The sequence below is a fragment of the Falco cherrug genome, chromosome 8 (assembly GCF_023634085.1).
Source record: "Falco cherrug isolate bFalChe1 chromosome 8, bFalChe1.pri, whole genome shotgun sequence".
NCBI classification, from domain to species: domain Eukaryota; kingdom Metazoa; phylum Chordata; class Aves; order Falconiformes; family Falconidae; genus Falco; species Falco cherrug.
In genome coordinates, this window is record NC_073704.1 from 4,126,078 (window position 1) to 4,148,246 (window position 22,169).

The window sequence follows — 22,169 nt, forward strand, 5'->3', positions numbered from 1 at the left end:
ATTTCCAAAGTAATTAGCTCTTATTATTTATTTTCCTTGGATAAATAGCATAATCCAGTGTAAAGGCACACATTTAATAAAAGACATGCAAAAGTATTAAAGGATTGTCTTCTACTCTAGAAGACCAAGAACATTCAGTTTTCTCCATCTTCACGTTTCCCACAGGGAGAGCCGCAATGTTTTCCAGCCCTTGCAATACTCCATCACAAACCAGCACTACTTTAGCATGACTTTGCATACTGATGAGGACACTGTGTCAACATGCCATAGGACTGCACCATGGTGACCACGTGAAAAAACACTGGTTTGTGTAAGTTCACACCAGCAGCAACAAGCACGACAGCATCCACCTTCTGCAATCACCAGACACAAAACGATACCGGTGTCTCTCAGCTCTCAGACTCTAGCATCACTTTGCAAGACTCCGAATAACTCTGAATGTTTTTCAGTAAGATCAAAGCTGCTTGTTACCTGTTTTTCCGGCTCCACTCTCTCCTGTGATAAGGATGCACTGGTCTTTGTCCTGGTCCCTTAAAGATCTGTATGCTTCATCTGACAGGGCAAAGCTGCAAAGTAAGAAAGAGTCAATTGAGAATTAGATAAAACAAATCCCAACAATAACTACAATCAGACGTTCACATCCAGGCAGGAAAACAAACGAAAAACCCCACACACATTCCCCCCTCCAAGTGCTACCATTCTGTGAGTGGTGAAGCATTCACTTTTCAGAACATAAAGACCGACAGAAGCGAGATGGATATTTCTTCTCAGTGACTTATTTGGACTTTCTCCAGGAACAAGCAAGCACAATCTCCAGATTTTTCTAAAGACAGCAAGGTCAAAACAAATTCACAAAATTTTGGGGAAATTCAGGTAGCTTTCTTCATTGAAAAAAACATCATATTCTTTATTGAACATAACATCAATGCAACGAGTTCTGTCTGAAGACATTTAAGAAAAAGGAAACGGGAGAATCCTGAGCATTAACAATACCAGAAGCTGCAATTTCTACTCTAAAAAGCATGAAGAAATATCAGAACCTTATAAAATATTGAGCAATTTAAGCATTTTTAAGCATTCAGGTATTGCTGAACAATAAATACGAAGAGGTGTTTCCCAATAGCTGTGTTCTTAACTCAGTAAGGGTGATGTTAAGTAGCAAAAGTATCTTATAGTAAGTATCTTATAGTAAGAATCAGCAACTTCCCTGTTGCTGCACCAAATTGTACAAAAATGGTACAAAAGAAGGTACCAAATCCTGTACCAAAAGTCTATTCATGGAGCTGAGAACATCATGACCCTGAAACTACTGGGCTGCAATCTGATTCCAGATGTGCTTTGTAGCCATGCAGCAATATATATTTTGGAGAACTGCAGATGTGTTACTTATATTTAGTTTTCTTTAGTAGCAATTTTGAGGCACAGCAAGAGTAGCATTGACTTTTATTTCAACTGCATTTTTCAGTTTGTGGAATCAAGGACTCTGAAAACTGAGCATTAGGACCCCTTGAAAAAACTTAAGCATGTAGTATCTGAAAAAAGACATCAAAGCAAAATCCAAATAAAAAGGCACACTTGCATGACACAACTTAGAAAAAAACGTCATAGCTAAACACGGCACATTTTTGTGTGAAATAAACATTCATCCAACAGACCAAGAACTTTGTTAGATTACTGCCCCTAGTAAAATATTTAGTGTTTGTATGTACTTAGAAGTGGATACTGTTGATTATTTAAAGAAACCATGTATGAAAAATGGAAATGAACTCTCAGGTCAACATAAAACACATAATCATTGCAGGTTCAATGTAACTTTTAGAAACTGATTATCTACAACAGTTCAGGAGCTTTGCATTCAGCTGATAACTACAAATAGATCAAGTACTTGTTTTGAATAACGTAGCCATATAGTGCTCTCACAGGCAACCACAGCCCCTTTATAGGTAAGAAAGCTCTAATGAGCCCAGTTAGGGGTAGCACGGACAACACACAACGCAAGTGGTGAGAGCCACACAGAGCCTTTCCTAAAAGCTCCTATTGCCATATATTGAAAGCTTCAAATATTAAACCTACATATAGCCAGATCAGTTCATACTTATTGCTACCACTGTCCCTTAGCTCAGGCATTTCTTCCTGGCTTCTTTCCCCCAGAAAGTTTATGGAGAGCATGTCATATTGTCCCAAATTCATCACCATGTGCACACACAACACCATTTATACTTGCTCATCAGTATTAGACTCATCTCGTATCACTTATTTGGAGTTTGATTTTCTTTGCTTGCTTCTTTTTACGGTTGCACCACGTTACCAGCTCAGCCATCCTGCAAGAGACCAGTGTACCAAGCAAGTGGCATTCAGAAAAGGTTGGAAAACAGGTAAATGAAATGCCTTTCGGCTCCTTCACTACTGAATACTCACACCTCCCCCTTCATCCCTAGTTCTTGCCAAGGATGCTCCTGTCACCGGCTCCCCCCTTTCGGTGTCCCTCTCCTGCAGCACCTGCCCACGTGGCTGGACCACCAGCCCCAGGCCCCTGGGCTCTCTCCTGTCCCGCCAGCTTACATCGTCTAAGGCGCTGCAGCACAAGATGGCTGGGCCAAACCACCGCGGTCTGAGGTCATTAACTCCTTCTGATACATACACTATTGAACTCAAATTAAGATTGATCTCTCAAAACTTAACGCTGCTATGGCAATGGAAGCATTTGAACTCAGTAGTTCAGCTGGAGGTGAAAATGTGTTTACGAGAAAGTAGCAGGCTGTAATGTTTTTAGCATTACAACAAAGTCTATTTGTGATGTGGCCAACACACTGAAGAACTAGCAAGAAAAAATAAGATTCTGCTGCTGCTGAGAGACTATGACACAATTTCTGGCATCCACTTCACTGTCCGGAATCCAAACTACAGCAGCAGTAACACTCTACCAGACTCTCTTACAGGACATATTTAGGAAATTAATGATATTTGTTGAACGCTGCTGCAGATATACTTGTAAATTGAAGAGTACGATATGCGGCACTCAGAAGAGCTTATTCCAGTACATATTAACATTCCTTTTTGCAAGGGAAAAAAAAAAAGTAATAGGATGAAAAGGAAAGAAATAAAACTGCACTAAGCATTCACCGGCCACGTGAGACAATATCAATAATGTTGTGGTTTCCATGGGTTTGATTCAGAACACTGTCTCAGCAGGAAGGTAAGACTCTCAGATGCCTTTCAGACTTACAGGCTAGATGGCTCACTCTGTGCCTGCTGTCCTTCAAACAATCTCAGCCATCAACTAGCATTTCACTGTTGAAACAACTTTCTTGGCAGAAGTTTCAAGCTGGAAAATGAAGTCAGCATCAAGCACAGAGAAAGTATTCTCTCTGTTGATATACTGAGTTATGAGTTAATCAGCTTAGTAACCATTCATCTTTTCTAATGCACTGAATGTTGGTTTCCCAACAGCCCCTGTCAGAATATGTTTTACTGTTTGATGTATTTATTAACTCTGCCTGCAGAGCATAGTTAAAACCACCAGATCCTGCTTTTTCTCCCTCCTCTGCAGAGAAACTAAGAGTCTAATACTGCAATGAGACCTTGACAGTTGGAGAAGAGAGTGGGATTTCATGCAGTTCTGGGTTTACCCAATCTAAACTTGGCATACAATTTCTTTTCCTCCAGTCTACACAATCCAGCAAAGCCTAATACTTCGTAAGTCTTGTATTATCTACTACATCAAGTATTATCTACTACAGACAAAAGAAAAAACAAGCTGACTCATTTCAAAAGAAGTTTGGCGTACGCATTTATCAAAAGCTACCTAGTAAAAGTGTTCTAAAATCTACCTCTGATGTTTCAACCACTGCTCCAACAATTCAAGCAGAGGAGGCATAACCAAAAGCGTATTTAAGAAGTAAGATTTCTTTGTCTTTCTGGCTTTGCATAAACAGCATTAGACACGTTTATGTCAGAGCCTGAACAAAGGCCTTTATCTCAAAGAAAAAGATCTATTCATTTGTCATGTTGACTTTCATGGCACAACGTCACACCTTGCAGTCCTTCCCATCCATTAGCACTTTCTATCTTTGCAACAACAACAAAAAAAAAACAACAACCAAACTTCGAGTCTTTTGGTTCACTCTACTCGATCCAAAAGTATAATTTCATGCTATTTCCTATTTGTTACAAACATGTAAAAGAATCTCATTTAAGATCATTTTAGTTTAACACATTTTAATGATCTCTACACCACAAGGATTCCTTCTATCCCTTTCCTTTCAGCAACGTTAAGAGACACAGCTCTGTAAAGTCAACATTTGCAACTATAGGTTTAAACCACATATCCCTCTTTGAGCCACCTCACAATTACAGAGCCTAAGTAAAATTTTAGAATAGTTTGTAGTTTAAAAACCAGTTATAAACCATGTGTTTTGAATTAGCTGGTGAGTGTGTCAGCAGTGTCATTGACCATACCTTATAATAAGCTCTCCTTTGATTTTTAGGTTTTCATGGAAGATGACATTCTTCTACCACAACAAACACAGAACTATTTACTGGCATTCTGTTTTAGCGAAGACTTAAGTATAGAAGCAATTTGAAGTCAAAACGCCACCCACACCTAGCTCAGTAAGAAGGTTCTGCTTTTTTTTTATAGCACAGCTCCAGATAGCTCCAGATGGCCAGATCTGTCACAAAGTCCTAACCCAAAATTTCTAACAAAGGGAAACAGCAAACAGGCCTCCAAGGGGGACTTCCAAAGAGCTCCAGTAATTTTCAGCAGCACAACAGCATCTCCACGCTCTGGCAAAACACTGGGGTCAGGAAGAAGCAGGAACAAGGTTCCCACCCATTCACCCCAAAACGAGCATCAACTGCTAGCACTTCATTTGGATGCTCAGGACAGCACCCACAATTACACTAGGGGTAAAAAACTTGCTCTTGTTGTCATAAATTCAGCTCACAGGAGCAGCTCTTCCCTTCTACCACCTTCTTCCTTTAAGCCAAAATCACGAGGATCAGTATTCGCCAGCTACTGGGTCTTCTTTCCACCATCATTTGCATCCTTCCCCTCCTTTCCCTTAGCACTCTCAATTAACAGTAATTAGTTAATACTATCTTCAGCTTCCTCCGATTGTTTTTCTCATGCACTAATAGAGTCAATTCCCTTCATCCCATCTTCACTGGCTGTTGCTTTGATACCAAGAGTCTTGGTCCCCATTTTAAAACATCTATTGCTTAATCGTGGCTTGCAGCTGTCAACTCATTTGCTACTTTCACAGGAAATTAAGAACACCTCTCTTCTTGACTGTTCCAACTCCTCACGAAGCACAGCCCTGGTACCACTTCATCTCTACTCAACTGTGTCTAAACACGCCGGCAGAATACTAGAAGTCAGTGCTTATCACAGACTATATATCACACCAGACTAAAAAGAACGGTACTAAAATGCAAATTGTACCTACGTTTTTAATGGAAATTTTACAGAAAATCTCATTTATAGTAATTCTTTCAAGTTTAATTAAAAGCATCATTTAAGTTCGTTCCTTCTTTTTCTGAATGCATAGAGGCGCTCAGTAACAGCATAACAGCAAAGAAATGAATTCTTCCTCTCACAACATGCAGTAGGAAAACATCAGAATCACAGTTTGGTATAAAAATTCCTAATAACCTGAGCTCAGAACAGTGGAAGCACATTTTATAAATGCTTTGAGGCTTTATGTTGTAAATCATCATCACTATTTGCCATTACGTTCCCCCCCACCCACTGAAGCTCAGTGGAACATTCACCATTCAGGAAAAAAAAAAACCTGGAAGTGATTATTTATAGTATTAGCTCATAGTGCAGAATCATTTCATCTAATTGCCCTAAGGATAGAAAGCGTACTCCCATTTTCCGTAATTACAAACTGTCTCATGTTCAGCACTTTGACACACTTGAAAAGAAAAGGTTGATTAGCCTGCCATCGGAGTGAATAAAGTAACAGCTAAATTGATGAGCATCGGCTAGGATAGACCTTCACAGGCAAGCAGCTGCTCTTTGAAAAATGCCCATCAGGAAAAAAATGAAACAAGTTTAAACATCAGGATAAAGAGGTGTGCTAAAGCAGATGGAAAGCCTTTTCTCCTATTCACGTTCTGCAATTTTATTTTCCTGGTGTGCATAGAAACCTGTTTTATCAACAATACTCTGTGGCTAACAGCCACAGCAGAAGGGTACCTCCTGCACTGTGTTATTCACGTTAGCAACTGTGACATTATTAGATGCAGAATAAAGCCCAAAGCTGTGTAAATCAGCCATAATTTATGGAGGGAAAGGGAGAGAGGGAAAGGGAGGGGGAAGACGACAGACAAAGCCACTCTTGATTTTCTCAATTTACCACATTAGAACACAGGCTAATATTAAGCCAGAAGACATTTGTTTTCTGTTCCAGGAGACTGGGAACATAATATACCCTCCGATGCTTGTATACACACGGCAGGTTTAGCAGAAGATTTTGAGGCCAATATTTTGAGGTCTAGACAAAAAGAAGAGAATGTTCTTTCTGAAAATCTTGTCTTTCTCAGGATGAAGCAGATTTCAGACATTTTCAATGGACTTCGCCTCAAAAATCTCCCTACAGGGCAGCCCAGCCAATGCTCCTTCCCCAAACCCTGAGCTTGCACAGCCTGGTCTGTCCCCCAGCCTTTTCCTTCCCGCAGGAGGGCACACGTGTCCCCTCCAACCAAGTGGGAGGCTTTATCAGTTTGGAACGCTTCCTTTTTACCAACAGTCCAAAAAACTGTGATTTTTTTGAAAAACCAACAGTGGTCCTTCCCCAGCACTGCACACAAAGCCAAAAACGCAGCTTGTGATTTTCTGCCTATTTCAACATCTAAGGCATCTGTTTAGAGCTGCGCATTAGTGGGATGGAAAACAAGAAACGCCTTTTACCAGGAGCCTATGACCAGCTGTTGCATTATTTTCTTTCAACCAGTGCAAAACAGGATCTCTGAAGCTGAGGATGACCGGGCCACTTTCTAATCCAGACTACAAAAGAAGTTCTTCTTCTAAATTTTAGCAAATGCTACCAACCCCAGCAAGCGTGTCCACATCACATTCAGCGGCTCAGCCTCGTACGGCAGTGAAATACGCCCAGCAGACTGTCAGAAGAGGGAGCTGGGCATGGGTCCAAAGCTGGGTCCTCCAAAGTAATGCCATATGGTGGCAGAGCTTGGGCTGCTGCAGATCACCAAGCCACCAGCTCCGTGCCCCTGTCCCAGTAACACGTTAACCATGGAAAGCACACTCGGGCATACCAAACTGAACCGACGTGGACCGGTACCAGCTGTGCACACCATAAACACCAGCAGCTGCAGGCAAACAGCAGGTAGAACTCGTGACTTAGTTTGCCTAAAGGAGGGAATGAAAATAGCAAACTCTTATTTGAGGCTGGTTCCTGTTGTCGGCTGAAGTGAACATATACATACACCGAGGCGGGGTGTGGGAAGCCAGTATCTCCAAGTTGTGAGCTTTTTGGAAGAGCAGCTTGGCTTGGATTCCCCCTTGACTAGCCCCACCCCTTGAAATTACATCAGCCCGCTGGATGCCACGTAACCATCACCTCCTCACCCGTACCAATGCTCAGCACGTGGCTCTAGCATCACCGACTAACTCCCATTTCCAAGGAGCAGCATTAACCAGATGGGTTTGTAACCTGAACAACCCCTCACCCCCTGTGCCGGGCTGCGTTACCCCAGGCCACCCACCAGCTCCGACACAATGACACAGGGCACAGCGGGTCCTCTCACAGGCTTTACAGCAAGTCAGTCTGCTGTCACGTGCACTGAAAGGACGTTAAGTTTCCTGGGGGAGAAGGCATTTCTGTTTACAAAAATAATAATTTTACTGGTCTATGACATCCTCGAAGGGAAGTACAGGAAATCTTCTCCATTGTTTTATTAAAAACCGTACCTAATTAGATGCAGTTTATTATCTAAGATAAATCAGCACTTGCACGCTTAATTTAATGACTGCCTAAACCAGCCAAACCCTTAGGCTCAGTGGTTTGACTGCAGAAGTATACGGTGACCCTTTCTGGTGGCCGTGGCTGTGTCAGAAGCTGCAGGCTCCCCCCTGAACTGCCAGCCCACGAGGAAAGCCCCTCCACCGCACGGCAGAAACGCCGGCGGTGAGAGCCATGTTTCTCCAAGGACCTTCTGCAGCTTTGCAGTCCCTGAGGTTGGGCTGGTAACATTCAGGATTTGTCCCGTCAGCAAGCGCATTCCCCACTTCAAATGGAATATCAAGGGGTCACAGCTGACAGTAAGGCCAGAGAGGTGCAAACCCATTCGCCATGCCCAGCCTCTCCCACAGTTTCACTCCAGGGCACACAACTTTTTTAAAATCCTGGTTTACTATTTCATCTGGATACCAGCGGATTTGAATTGCACCTCTGAGCTCTTGCATATATGTGGAAATGAAGGGTTGGTGGGACAGGGAGGAAAAGGGGGAGCAGGGGATCACAGTCGTTCCCTTTCTGTGCTGAAACAGCCAGACTCAATAATTTACTTACTTTTTTTTTTTTTTTTTTTTTTTTTTTTACAGAAATGGAATTAATTTCTGCACCCAATATAGCATGTGTCTGAAAAACAGGGAAGTTTACTGGTCAAACACGGGTTCAGTTCACATCAGCTTTGACCAAATTTTACGTAAAAGAAATCTTTTTCTGCAGAACAAGGCATGCTTTGAGTGTGCTGCTGCACCATGTAAATAGCACGTGAAAAGTTAACTCCCCCAAGAAAACTGTAAATTCATCGTGGCTTACATTACTAAGCATAATACGTATTCCATCAAAACAAAATGCTGAGAAACCACTATTCCTCATTTTTAAAACACTGATCCTGGCTAAACACAGGTCCTTACAACTACCCGTAACTATTTCAGAAAAAACAGGCTCAGAGTACAGGTTAAGTGAAATGCTTAGAAGACAAGACTCTTAACCTTAATCCTATTAGGGGAACAACAGCCATTATAGCTTGGCTCTTCCTGTACAGATGGGAACATATGTTATTTGCTTTTTTTTTTCCCTTTTTTTTTTTTTTTTCCAAAAAGGATGTATCTTTGGCTCTTATAGTCTGAGCTTCTCCAAATCAGCGGCAGACCACAGACGGTCCATGTGAAAATGCGACTTCTAGAGAGCACGCAGACGAAACCACAATAGGGCTGTACTGGTTGCGGGGCTTTTCCAAGGCAGAGGGGAGGGGAGTGCTGCTCTGATTTCACATGGAAAAACACTTAGCAAACAGGCAGCGTTCCATGTTGCTGCCTCAAATACTGTACTCCCGCTTAGCAAAGAGAAAACTTTGCTTTTATTTGCAGCCTTAAGAAGCATCACCCTGAAGGCAGAAATAAGTAATTTCCCCCCGATGTGGTGGGAGCAGAGATACAGCAAGGCAAGTTTTGGCTTCCACAAGAAGCCTGCATTGCTACCACGTGCTCACCCAGGGACGTCTCTCGCTGCAAATAATTTTATTGCAGAAATATCACTACTCTCAGACAAGCTTACCTTACTCTGCTTCGTGAAAATGAAACATAAATTTATTCTTTCATTCTAAAGTAAGCAAACATGCCCCAGTCCTCAGGGGAAGACGAACAGTGAAATGAGGTGCCCAGTTGCACATACTCACTTCACAGAAAGGGACGTGCTTTCACAGGCCTCATCTCACAGAGCAACAGCATACCGCAGCACAACTGAACTCCCGAAAGCTCCATGTACCTCGGAGCTACAGCATCTCATGCGAAAAGACGCATCTTGGAGTGACTTCACATCTCTATTGCCCGGCGGGATGGGCAGAGAAACGTCACCACGCACTAGTGCAATAGGCTGCAATGGAAGGCCACAGTTTGCCGTCAGAAAAAATGGCAAGTACACCACCAAATCCATACTACAATCCTGGAGAAACAGGAGTATTCCTCATGGCTGTTCGTAAGCTAAAGTACGTTGCTAATCATCAGGTTTGAAATCCAGGCTCTGTAACACAAAAGCTAGCACGCGCAGTGTCCGCAAGTTTATCAGAGACAACAGTGACCAAACTGCAAATAAAAGTACTGCAGTTATCTGGAGAACATCTGGTGGGCAACATCCACGCCGTGTAATGGCAGAGGTATGTTGCTACTTCACTCAGAGGAGTTACTGAACCTTTTAATCGTGCAAGTCACTCTTGAGTCCTCTTAACAAACCAAGTAGTTTGTTAAGAAGAAGCCGTACACAACTTATTTTTTTGCCTCCCAGAACTCTTTTCCAACTGAAGTACGTCTTGTGAACCCCTGGATAAAGTCAGCACCAAAGCTTATCTGAGTTCCCGAGAGCTTGTTAGCTCAGGTAGAACGTCAAGCCAACGTGTCTACTCACTCTGTAAAATGGCTTTTGCTCAAGTCTGTGCGTGGAAATTTGTGGATATAAACCCCAAGTTTTCTTTCCATGAATGGTGAAAGCAACAAACAAAAAGCCTTCTCCAGCCTGCTCAAAAACTATGCTCCAGTGCAGCCCACGTGGACTGTTTCCAGGGTCAATGTATTTCATCTGCGTCCACGGTTGTTCTGCTGATACTCAAGGAGGATGCCAACAGCACACATTTTTTTGGCCTGTGGATACATCCTCACTAGCAATTCTCTTGGAGTAACTATGACCAGTTGCAATTTGAACTCCACAAGGTTTAGCAACTAAAAAATAATTTCTGTAGTATATAAAAAGGAAATTGTATCTACAAGAAAAATGCAGATTTGAACTAATTTACTGAAACAACCACAATTAAACTGTCTTTGTAGTTCAGACCTTTGCAAACCCCAGTCCCAGCTCTGTTATCTATTCAAAACATAAGTAAAAGATTATACAGTGTGCTAGACAGTAAATATTAAGACTGTGTATTTCCTGATTCATAACACAAAAAAGTTTATCTTTAATAACCCAAACTGCATTAACCGTGATGTACCCAGAGTTGAAGAAGTCAGAGCCTTTTGCATAAAGCTGCTGACAAAAAGAGATTGAATGGAAAATGTTCTGCCGCTAAAGGTGGTACAAGAGCTGGAATTTTACTGACGATTCTTTAAGGCTTTAAACATTAGCCTTGTTCACGCTGTCTCTCAAATCATGACAAAAGCTCCTAGCATAGCGGATGGGCATTTCCTGGTGTGTTATAAATTGCTAAAAAAATAAAAAGAGAAAAAGACAACCATTAAACACAATGAGACACTTCCAATGAAAGGACGACAACCATTCTTAACCACAATTTGAAATCCCAGATCTTCAGAGAGTACCACGCTGCCAATTTGGGACAGGCATAATGAAAATTCTGGTCCACGAACACACAATGCTTAATCGGGATTTCTCTCATTTCTGACAGGGCTTCTACCTGCCCTCACTTTTCAGTCCGTCTTTAAGAAGTGAAACCACGGCTCCTTTATAAGTGCTTCTCATTCTTTTCAGTGTGCAAAAAGTCCCAAAATTCTAACGAAAAGAAAAATGAAGCTGTTGGATCCTTTTGTAAAAAAAATCAAGTTACATTTAAAACCGCGTGAAATGTTCAAAAATGCTTTTATTTCCAAGTCCTACCATAACACCAGTCAATTTTCTAATCAGAAGAACTTCATTTTGTTAAGCAGCACAAAAAAGACTAGTCTTAGCACTAGCCTAGAGGTACAAATGAAGAGCTGGAAGGAGAACTATTTGAAATGTTGAGAAGAGACAAAGAGCAGTTATGCATTGACAAATCTGGAGAACTGCACTAGCAAACTGGAAAATTACTGCAGGTCCTTTCCTTTATTTAATTAAACGCCCACTTCATTCAGAAAAGTCAGTCATAGTGAATGGATTCCCAAGCTGTTTGTGTATATTAGAGGGATACTACTTAACGTAGACAATGTGAATTGATTTTTTTTTTTTTAAATCAGCATTTTATGTCCTAAAAATATCGATGGCATAATACGAACACTAGCCTGAACAGTCCAGTTCCAGGAAAATGAGAGAAATGGGACCTGGCAAAAAAGCTGCCATTAGTTTAGACTACAGGAGCGTTAACACGTTAATACACATCTCCAACTACCCAACATATATTAAAGTTAGGGTTTTTTTGGCTTTTTTAATCATTATTGTTATTATCTTTGCTCTAACAATCTAACCAATCCCCAAATTTTTTTATGCTTACAAATAAACACAGACTGTAACAAATACACTCACAAGCAAAAAACAGAAGAGCAAGAGATCGTCACAGATAACTGAAAACATTTGACTCTCCATCCCAGACATGACTGAAGTCAAATGTGAAAGTATGTGTGTACAGAGGTATGAGTAAATATTTGAAAACAGTTCTGAAAACAAAGTTATTTTGTTGAGGTTCTAAGCCAGCAGTTAATTCATGAAGGATGCCCCAAGATTATTTTCCTTCGTACACCATGACGACAATTACAGACTTAACAGAAGCATCTGGAACCGATCTCGAGCTAAGCGCTTCCCTTCCAAACTCGCTGTGTTTTAAAAGGCACCCAATTCTTGCATTTTTGCAAGCTTCTTAAAAAAGTCCCCTGGACACGTGAGTGTTGGCTGGGAGCACCCACAGCTCTCCAAACCAGAGACTGATGGATGAGCAGGCGCTGCCGGAGCCAGGTGGGTCCTGCCCGGGGGGCTCCGGGGGCTGTGACTGACGGCACTGCCAACAGGTACAGCCAGGGGCACCGAGATCCTGCGGGAGCTGGTGGATCTGGGGCTTCTGAATAATTCTGCCCCAGCAGCACATGCTCCCATAGCTCCTGAGAGACGCTGCGGGGCGAGACGCCACAGCCTGGGGTATTTTGGGAGATGGGTTTTGTCTTGATGCTTTTTATATCTCTTGTAGCCTATATATACACACTCCTTCCTAGCCTAGGGAACGTTTAAATGCCACAACAGCACAAAAATCCAGCTGGACTCCACCCCGCCTGATGTCTGGGCAGGCCTGTGTGCAGGTACCTCCACCCCACCTGCGCTACAGCTCGGCAGCTGCACGCAGCATTCTGCATTCTCATGCTGGAAATCCCACGTCCCAACGCCTACAGAAGAATGGCAGCACCAGTGCCATACACAAAGAATTTAAAGGGCCTCTTCATGTCTTAATTTAGGCAGCACTACTTAGAGGACCGACAGAACGGCTCGTTCCAGTGAACTTTGGAATCTAGTCTAAATGCCACTCCAGACCATTTTAAAAATTAAAATAAAGCACAACATTCATCTATACATCACTTTTCCAGGCTGTTCATACTTCTTGGGCATCGGGGGCATTTGTTGAGTCTCCTTACAACCACAATTCCTGCTAGAAATCGATTCCTGTATTATTATGCATTATTACAGAATTTCATGCGATCTAACACTGGCAGCAAACAAGCAACTACTGTTCTTGTCAATAAGACTATTTCACCTCTGAAGCACTGGGGTGAGATGGCTGCATTATGTGCTATCCAAACCAACGGAAATAGCCCTGCTCAAATTTCAGGGAAAAGCTAAATTTATTGTGGCATGCCAGGGAAACCTTGCTTTAAGCCTTCCAGTTCACACATCACATCCAAAATGCTCTTCAGAGAATCAGCCTTTTCCATATGGCCACATCACAACTGCCTTCCTCAAAACCCTTTTTGCTCAGAAGGACTTCGGAGGTCTCCTGCCAAGTGTAAAATTTAGGAAATTCTGCATGCCACGGGTGGCGTGCGAGCAGCCTGCAACAGAAGAGGCTCCTCTTGGGCATGAAGTCCTTCCGACCCTTGAAGCAAGCGTGATGCTTCACCCCCTTTTTACTTACACACTTGGGGGGGTTACATTTGTGGACACACCATATCCAGTACCGCCTCACTACAGAGGTTAAAAAAGTAGTAAGGCTGACCCCTTCCAAAATAAGACTCCAATATTCTGTGTCAGTACTTCCCCCCCCACCTTCTTTCAATGCATTCCTAGCATGGGTTTAACAATCAGGTACTAGCAGTCCTCCCTAATTGCTATTTATGATTTCTGTCAGCCATAGATGTTCCCTCCCTGCCCAGCAGTTAATTTTGCCAACTAACCTCTGAAATTATCGTCTTCCCTCGACTATAAATCTCCCCTGGAAGAGGCACTCTGGTGAGCGACATGAACAAGTCCAAAGACTGACTCTCTGGAGAAGTCAGGCATTGGGAATGAGAATAAAAGGTCTGCAAAAAGAGGATACTGCAAGGTGAACCAAAGCATATGGGGGATTTAAAAAAAAAAAAAAAAAAAAGAAAATGAAAAAGCAAAAGCCAAACACCACCACCACCACCACCCTCAAAACCAAAATGAAAGCAAATTAAGATGAGGAAAGGACAAACTGAAAAGGAAATGTTAAAATAAACGTACTAGGGCAATGAAGGACACTAAACTACCACACAGGCTCTCACCCTACCATCCCCTTCTTCAAAAAGGGAGCTACCGTGTATCTTAAAACTCTGCTACCTATGGGGAAAAGTTTAGTTTTACATATAGGCAAAAACTATCCTTCACAGCTGGAGCTGTTTCATGTCCTTCAGACAAAAATATTTGCTTTAAATCAAGGAGGAAGAAGAGTTACTGTAACCTCGGTGTTTCTGAAGACATGCAATCCTGGAATACCAGCAAAAAAAGCCAGAAGCAAAAATATAACTTCTATATTTGCTGCTTGCGTTGGCTCAAAACTTGAAAAGGAAACAGCAAATTGTATCTATTGCCAGAATAATTGCAAATATCCACAGGATGTTGATTTGTCCCAATAATTATCAAGATGCTCATGACTGAAATGGGGAACATTAATAAGTTCCTCAATCTTGCATTTTAATAGGCATCAGGCTGATAGATTTATGCTTCTATCCTATATACAGGCAAGCTGGTTTTCAGGAGTTGCCTGCAAAAGTTTAAGTCTCTCTACGTTTGAAAGCTTTTAAGGCAGAACTATTGTATCTTCAGAAATACTTGACTTAAAAGAACTCATAGCAAGTAAAGAAAATATACAGCAAAATTGCCTAAGTGGAATTCAACAGATGTTGGATAAAAGCTTTCTCCAGGTGTATTTCTGCTGACCCAGTTATTCACTATAAATACTCCAGTGCATTGCTAAAAAAAAAATAATAAAAAAAATGCATATTGTCTCTGAACTCTTATTGCTCGTAGCTTGCCGTTAGTAGGTAGAGTTGCCAGTTTCTGTTTTGTCCCGCAACTTAAAATAACCTGCAATTCTGCTGAATGCGAGCAGGTAAGGTGTTTCAGAACATAAAAGGGAGCACAACGCCACATGCCACCCTGCCTCCCAGAGACAGAGGACTGCAAGCAGCCGGGAGCCGACCTTCAGGGGTGAAATGCAAGAAAGCACCTCCCCTGCAATCCCTTGAAGCAAATCTGTTACTGGTAGGAAAAGTGATAGGCACGATGGTTACAAGTAACCGGTACGATAAGCTATTTATTTCCTACTGCCTTCACTTCAAAGATGCCAGCAGCTGCCTTTGTCGCTGGTGGAAGTCAATGTAGATTAGCAAGATAGACAGCTTGGTGCTCTCTCATGTCTAGCTTACCCACCAGGTAAGCAAAACAGCAATTACATCAACTGAAAGAGTAATTACATCAACTGGAAGAGCAGAACAGAAGTGTAAGAACTGCACAAATCAAGCAGCAAACTGTTTGCACACTGAAATGTCATACTCTGCCCTGTCAAGTCAGGGACAAGTTTGATCCTGCCCTGCAGATAAAGACAAAACCAGCAAGATTAACAAAACATCGAGGGAAAAAAACCCCACCAAAAACCCCAACAATTAAAAAGCTTGGTAAACTTCCTATTACAGCTATGCAAATAGCCACAGACTATGAAAACAAGCATTCCACGAGACCTAGAAAAGTAACACCTTATTAAATGGTGCCACAACAACAGTGGTGTGTTTAGAGAGGAATGAACTATTAAAATAAAATCTCTTTGATCAAGTTTTATCAGGTACACCACTATCAAAAAATCACCTGGCCAGAAACCTTCGCCCAGAAATTCAGTTTGGCTGCCTATTCAAAGTACGTCCATGGCTTTACTCTGGTTTCCAAAGATCATGTAAAGAAAATAAAATAATAATAAAATAAAAACAAAACAACAAACCAAGTGTGCCCAAACCCTACAATTAAGTATTAACTAGCGTCACTGAAAGCATCAGTCACTCTCACAGACGCTCTTGAGGAAACACAGAGCAGATGACTAGCTGTTCGCTCCCCTCCTCTTTCAGATTGGGACTAAGAAAACACATGAAAAGGTTTTTCACTCCCATAAGTATGTGTTTCCCTCAAGAACCATATACGGGAAGAAAATCTCTAGGTATGAATTTCCTTCAGGTCATTATATACCTCTCTCTCTCTTTCCTTCCGTTTCCATTTGCTCACCAAGCCTGCTGTTTTACTGGGACCGCCGGCATTCCCAAGCACACCCTATACCGATCCCTCTCACTTGGAACACTTGCGTGTACCTCGAGCACAGACAGGAGGGCATCAGAAACTGGAAAACAACCAAACCAATTTCGATTCCGCATTTCCCAGGAGCTCCCACACGGAGCTGGAGCTCTGGGAACGTCCCATGGCAGTCTGCCTCACAGATGCTGATGCTTAAACCCTGGGATTCCCAAACCTGAGGGCTCTCTCCAAAAGGACAGACCTTGGAGAACACAAGCTATCACGCCAACAGGTGACAGCACGTTGATTTCTGACGGATGAGTTTTGGTGTATTACAGACCCAGTTTCTATAGGAATCTCAAACCAAACCACTGCTAGAAATTTTTTCTGCAATACATTGCTTGCATTTTTCTAGCTCGTACTAGTAACAAAATTAGATTATTTGTACAAAGGAGATGCCGAAATAAGAAACACACCATGTTTCACTGTATTTCTAGGCGCACTAAGTCATACGTCTTAGCTTCCTTATAAACAGGCAAGACTTCTGCTTTGCTCAGAATTGTCCAACAGGAAGGAAAAGCCTTTTCCCAGAGCATACTTAGGTGGCACAGCGGGCTCTGAACAGCCATGGCTCAACAGAGATCTACATGTCAAAGAAAAATAAGTATGTACAACTCTATAAATCAGCCTGGGTTTTTTTTACCCCTCCGTCAGAAGCACTGCCACAAATTACAATTCGCCTCCCAGCGTCTCTTCATTAAAGCTGCCGAGCAGCTAAAAAAAACCACCTTCAAGACTGCAAGGTCTCTGCGGAAGCGTAGCAACCTCCCCAAAAACGCCCGCACCCTGCTTTTAACAGGGACCTGCTGCTGCCAGAGCACCCAGCCCTAGAATCAGCAGCCGGCTCCAAGGCTGGGGTGCTGCCAGCTCTGTGCCAAACCCTTGGGGTTGTCTCAGCCCCTGCTGACCGGCATGGTAGGCAAGCGCCCCGTCAGTGAAGAGCCGAGGTTTGGCTGCAGCAGGAGCACGCGGCCAGCCTGCACGCCCACCTCACGGTCTACCAAGCAGCGTCCCAGTACCAGCTCTGTGTTCACGAGGGAACACCAGGACTGGCGTGAATCCTTAGGCTGCAGCACAAGGCACTATATGGTAAAGGGGATGAAAAGTTGTTTACTCAGAAATGATTAAGGCAGCCACGCGTCATACACATACAATATCTGAAAAACCTCTTTTAAAGATGGTGAGAAGCCTAACAAGTTCAGCAGAGACAAAAGCGACTCTCTTGATTCTGCAGTTTTCATAAGCATCCACAGACAGGCGGGACAGGAAGTAAGGTCACCATAAAGGAAGAGCAATTCATATTTTTACAGTTTAAAAAGAAAACATTTTATCTGTAAAAGAAACCACAACAAAGATTATTTCCTAATCCTATATTTTTAAAGATATTTTGTCTACTGAGAAGGTGCCAGAAGACAATATTTTCATACAGAAGTAATGCCAAATAAAAAAATTTTGTGGAGAGTTCATATCTGTCCAAGACAAATTAGCCTTACACTTTTCATGACTTGGCATTCTATCCAAACTTGCACGGAAAATCTATTACTACCATGCAGTCGAGACCTCCTGACATAAGTTAAAAGTCAACACTGTCTCACTTGAATCTACTGCTCCTAAAGTGGATTTCTAGTGTTCGGACTCCAGAGGCTCTTGCTCTGAGATGGCAGCCTGACCATACAATTATGGTCATTAGTGATGAATGATGTTTATGAAACATTTTTCTACCCAGTTAAGACTTTCATAATACATACAAGAATGACTGCTGGCCATTTCTCTTTTGGAAAACCAACTCTCAAGAGAGGTAAAATCCGATGTGTAACCAAGTACATAGTACTGACTTTCAGAACGTCAGACAAACTTGAACTTCCAGATTTCATTTCTAAAATCCTCCATCATATGACAGCAAATTTTATGCAGCTGAACATAGCCAGCAGAGCAGAAAGTTCTTTTAGCAAGCAACTGTGTTAATTTAGCAAGGAACTGTGCTTGCTAAACAAAACTGTGAAGAAAGAAAACCTGAACACAGCCAGAGTTCGGATCCAAGAGGGCCAAGAACTACCAGAAGCTTATTTGACCTAATCAATTAGCTGTCTGCATTTCAGCCGATGTATCTGGAAAAGTTACAGACCAAGTATGAAGGCAAAAAATTAATCAGAACAAAATAACCTCTAGAACTCTTTCCACACGTGATTTCCTTTTAACCTACAAGCTAACACTGAAGGAAGATGCACAAATTTATGGCCACGTTTAGACACTTCTCCAGTCGCTGGTCACTCGAGTCAGTCTCCTGAATACATGACTGTGAAGTCAGGTGGCAACCTCGCAGCACCCCTCCATCCCAGCATCGAGCCGAGGAGAGCCCAGCTGGCTTTCATCTCACCACTACCACGTCCAAGATAAAACAATTACTGCAACCTACAGACCTTGAAGGCCAGGTACCTCATTTTCAGCCATAGCACCCACACCCTGTTATGGACAGCCTTAACGACGTTCCACTGCTCTCAATAATCCCGAGCAGGCCCAGATAATAGGGGTCATGTCAGTTCTCCACAACCAGAAGGCAAGGGCTTCGCCTTCTTTGCAATATGCCCCCCCTGCAGAGGAATTACAGAGGGTGAATGAAAGTCAGAATAAGAGACTACACCTACCCCCCAGCCTTCCATTCCTAATTCCGTCTTGGAAGTTACATCCTGTGCAAATCATATTTGGCAATATTATATGTCTGTATATATGCTACATGTTTGAGCCTTAAAATTTGCACTATATATTTACAGTACTCTGGCTGCCTTCTTAGAATGGGCTCATTTCCACCCAGCACAGAGGAGAGGAGACCAAGCTTTTATTTTCCTACAGTTACCATTCAGGCATATCCAATATGTTTCTGCATTCATCATGAGGGTTTTTTCATTTTTTGCATTGTGCAAAGAGAAATTAAGAGTTTCAGATATCAAAAGGAATACTGTACAACTCAAACATATTTAACGCCTAGAGGCTTTCACAAGGCAATCTGGACTTTGAAAGGAACAGATTTCCTTGAAAACAGACTCCTTACTTTACAATGCAGTAACAAAGGCTATTGCTAACAGTTACAGGAAAACGTTCTGAAATGCACATACTAGGATCTAAATGCGTGAAACAGAGTAACTCATCTTGACTTCTCCTTAAAAGAAGGATGAACTAATAAAAATTCAGCGTGGGGGAGTGGTGGTGTGATTTTTGCTTTGTTTGCTTTAATCAACACAGACCTTTTGAGAAGAGAGACAGCTGGTACCATCTGCTTCGGGACAGAATGCAAACTAAACTTCTCCATTGTACTTACATGTGAGGACTGAGCTCATAAAAGTTTCGGTTTCTGTATTCTTCCACTTTCTCTGGAGTATAAATCGGTAGAGATCTGTAGGGGTTTATTGATATCACCACACTGCCAATGTATGTCTGTTGAGGAAAAACAAAAATGTTATCACGGATTTTTCTTTTTAACAGACTTTTGCTGCTTATGTATTATTCTCCCATTTAATAACCTATGCCAAAACAAACAAAAAGCCTAGCTGTAGCAACGAATAAATATGTGCATGCAGTCTGCAACACCTTTTAGATCTGTCTCAACAACCACTGTTGGGTACCGAGTAGCTACTTCTATGTAACTGAAAGACTCTTACGAACTTTTTTAACAGAAAGCCCAATCGTACAATATTTCTGTGACTAATTCAGTTGGGGGAGGGAAAGGAAAAAGGACACAGATGTTCACAAAGAACCAACTCCATCTGCACGGCAAATGTCACACGAGCTTTGCTGCAGCCCCTGGGCACTCAGAAAAACCATGTAAAGGCAAGGCTGGAGCTGAACTGCGCTCCCTCACTCCAGGAGGGGCTTCGCGCCACCTCTTCAAAGCCTCGGGCACAGAACAGCTCCACAGAGAAGAAACCTGAAGGCTCAATAGCCTTGGACAGGTTTCTGTCAAAGGAGAGGTCTACTGTCAGGATCCAAGTCAGTCAAAGTCCTGCCCGTGTTCCTTGGCAAAAAATGCCAAACCCCCATGCCACCCTGGCTGCAGATACTGACCAAAGATTAACTAAACCCCAAATATTTGGTATCTCTTTCCACAGCCATGAAATAAATAAATAACACCTGGTGAAACACATTTTTCCCATAACCAGGGACTGCCTGGGAGGTGCAAAGGCTGTACACAAAAGCCAGAGGTTCCCATTAGCTGGATTACATCTGCTAGTAACTACGGAAGGAAAACAGTGGGTTTTACATAGGTCTGTACTCTTGAAACGGCTTCTTTGCAGCGATACCTTAGCACCCTGCAACCACCATTTGGATCTCTCCCCACCACCTCCCTTATGGGGAGGGGCTGTAATACACATTTTCACATGGCAACCGAGGCACGGGGAGGCAGTTCCTCACCAACGAGTTGAGCAGAGCACTGAATTACCTCCAGAGCTGCAGTCACAAATTCAAAATATTTATTGCTGCAACCCTTCCCTATCTTTCACGTCTAAAGCAATTTTCTGCTAAATGCTAACCAAATTCAGTCCCAAGCAGAAACCTAAGAGAGCAAGATTTCCCCTTTTCCATAGCATGCATGTGCACAGGCAAGCTGGTAACTCACACAGCGTTTTCTGTCTCATTTAAAACAGAGTTGAACAAACTAGACTGCAGTGATAAAACAAGTAGCCTGAGGCTTCCAGAGACTCTCCTAGTTCACCCTTCTAGTGTTTACCACCCACGGGATGAAACCGAAGAAGCCACCGCTGACAATTCATGGCACAACTGCTGCTACAATGAAACACAATACTCCACTAATTGGGCTCAAGACTGGCCATTTCTAAACAACGCATACTTTCTCATCTTCTTTGGAACTGGCCAGAAATGTTCTGCAAAACATTTCCCCCCATGCATCCCAGCCCGGAACGGATCAAATAGCCAAGAAACAGGCTGGTTGCACGTCAAGAGCCGGTGCAGCACGCGGTGGAGGGGGAGCAAGCCCCAAGCTGCCCCACATCTGGACAGCCAGGCTGCAACTCAAAAGGACAACACCCACGTGCCTCGCACCGCCGCTCGGGAGGGAAGCGCCCCAGAGGCATTCAGACACAGGCTGCTGAGAACAATCCCAAAATAATGACCATTTTTGCTTCTTTCAAACACGCACGGGAGCGTGTGCTTATATAGATGTTCCAGTTTTGTGGTCATCCTCCCCCCCTAAGGAGGAAAGTGGTTTTCCATCTATGATCTCTTCAGCTGAACAACAAAATGCAAAAACTGCCTTTCTACAGCATTTACTTCGCTCTCTCAACACATGTGCCTTTGGCAATTGGCAAACCTACTGGTTCTTGGTAAGGGTAACAGGTACCCCAGAGTAAGAAGCTTTGTAGCCTTCACAAGTGCATGGATACCCCAGTCAGGGCTCTCTCCTGACAAAACATTCATGTGTTAACATGCTTCCTCCTAAATCTTAAGGATTTGTGAAAAGCTGGTTGTGAAATTGGTGCTCGAAAGTATCAGCAGAAGAGAAACAAAGGCCAGATCTCAAAGATCATATTTTGAAACAGGAATTCTTCGAAACTCAGACTTGTCCTTTCCAGCTGTTCTGCTACCATAATAGCATACAACTAAATTGCTCAGTTCCTTGAAGCGCCTCGAGATGCCAAGGTAAAGAAAGATGAGTGAAAAGTGAAAACCTTGATTTTTAATTTTGAATGCAGGCATTCAAAC

At 42.6% G+C, this 22,169-nt stretch overlaps 1 protein-coding gene across 5 annotated transcripts in view; it reads right to left on the reverse strand.

Moving 5' to 3' along the window:
- The window catches only part of MYO1B (myosin IB), a 113,248-nt gene that overhangs the window by 62,402 nt on the left and 28,677 nt on the right, over nucleotides 1–22,169 (reverse strand). For all 5 annotated transcript variants that reach the window (XM_055717885.1, XM_055717883.1, XM_055717882.1 and 2 more), the window contains exons 3-4: nucleotides 19,771–19,886; nucleotides 472–566 (exon numbers count right to left, since the gene is read on the reverse strand). In XM_055717885.1, coding sequence (XP_055573860.1) covers nucleotides 472–566; nucleotides 19,771–19,886 — 211 coding nt within the window. The remainder of the gene's footprint in view (nucleotides 1–471; nucleotides 567–19,770; nucleotides 19,887–22,169) is intronic.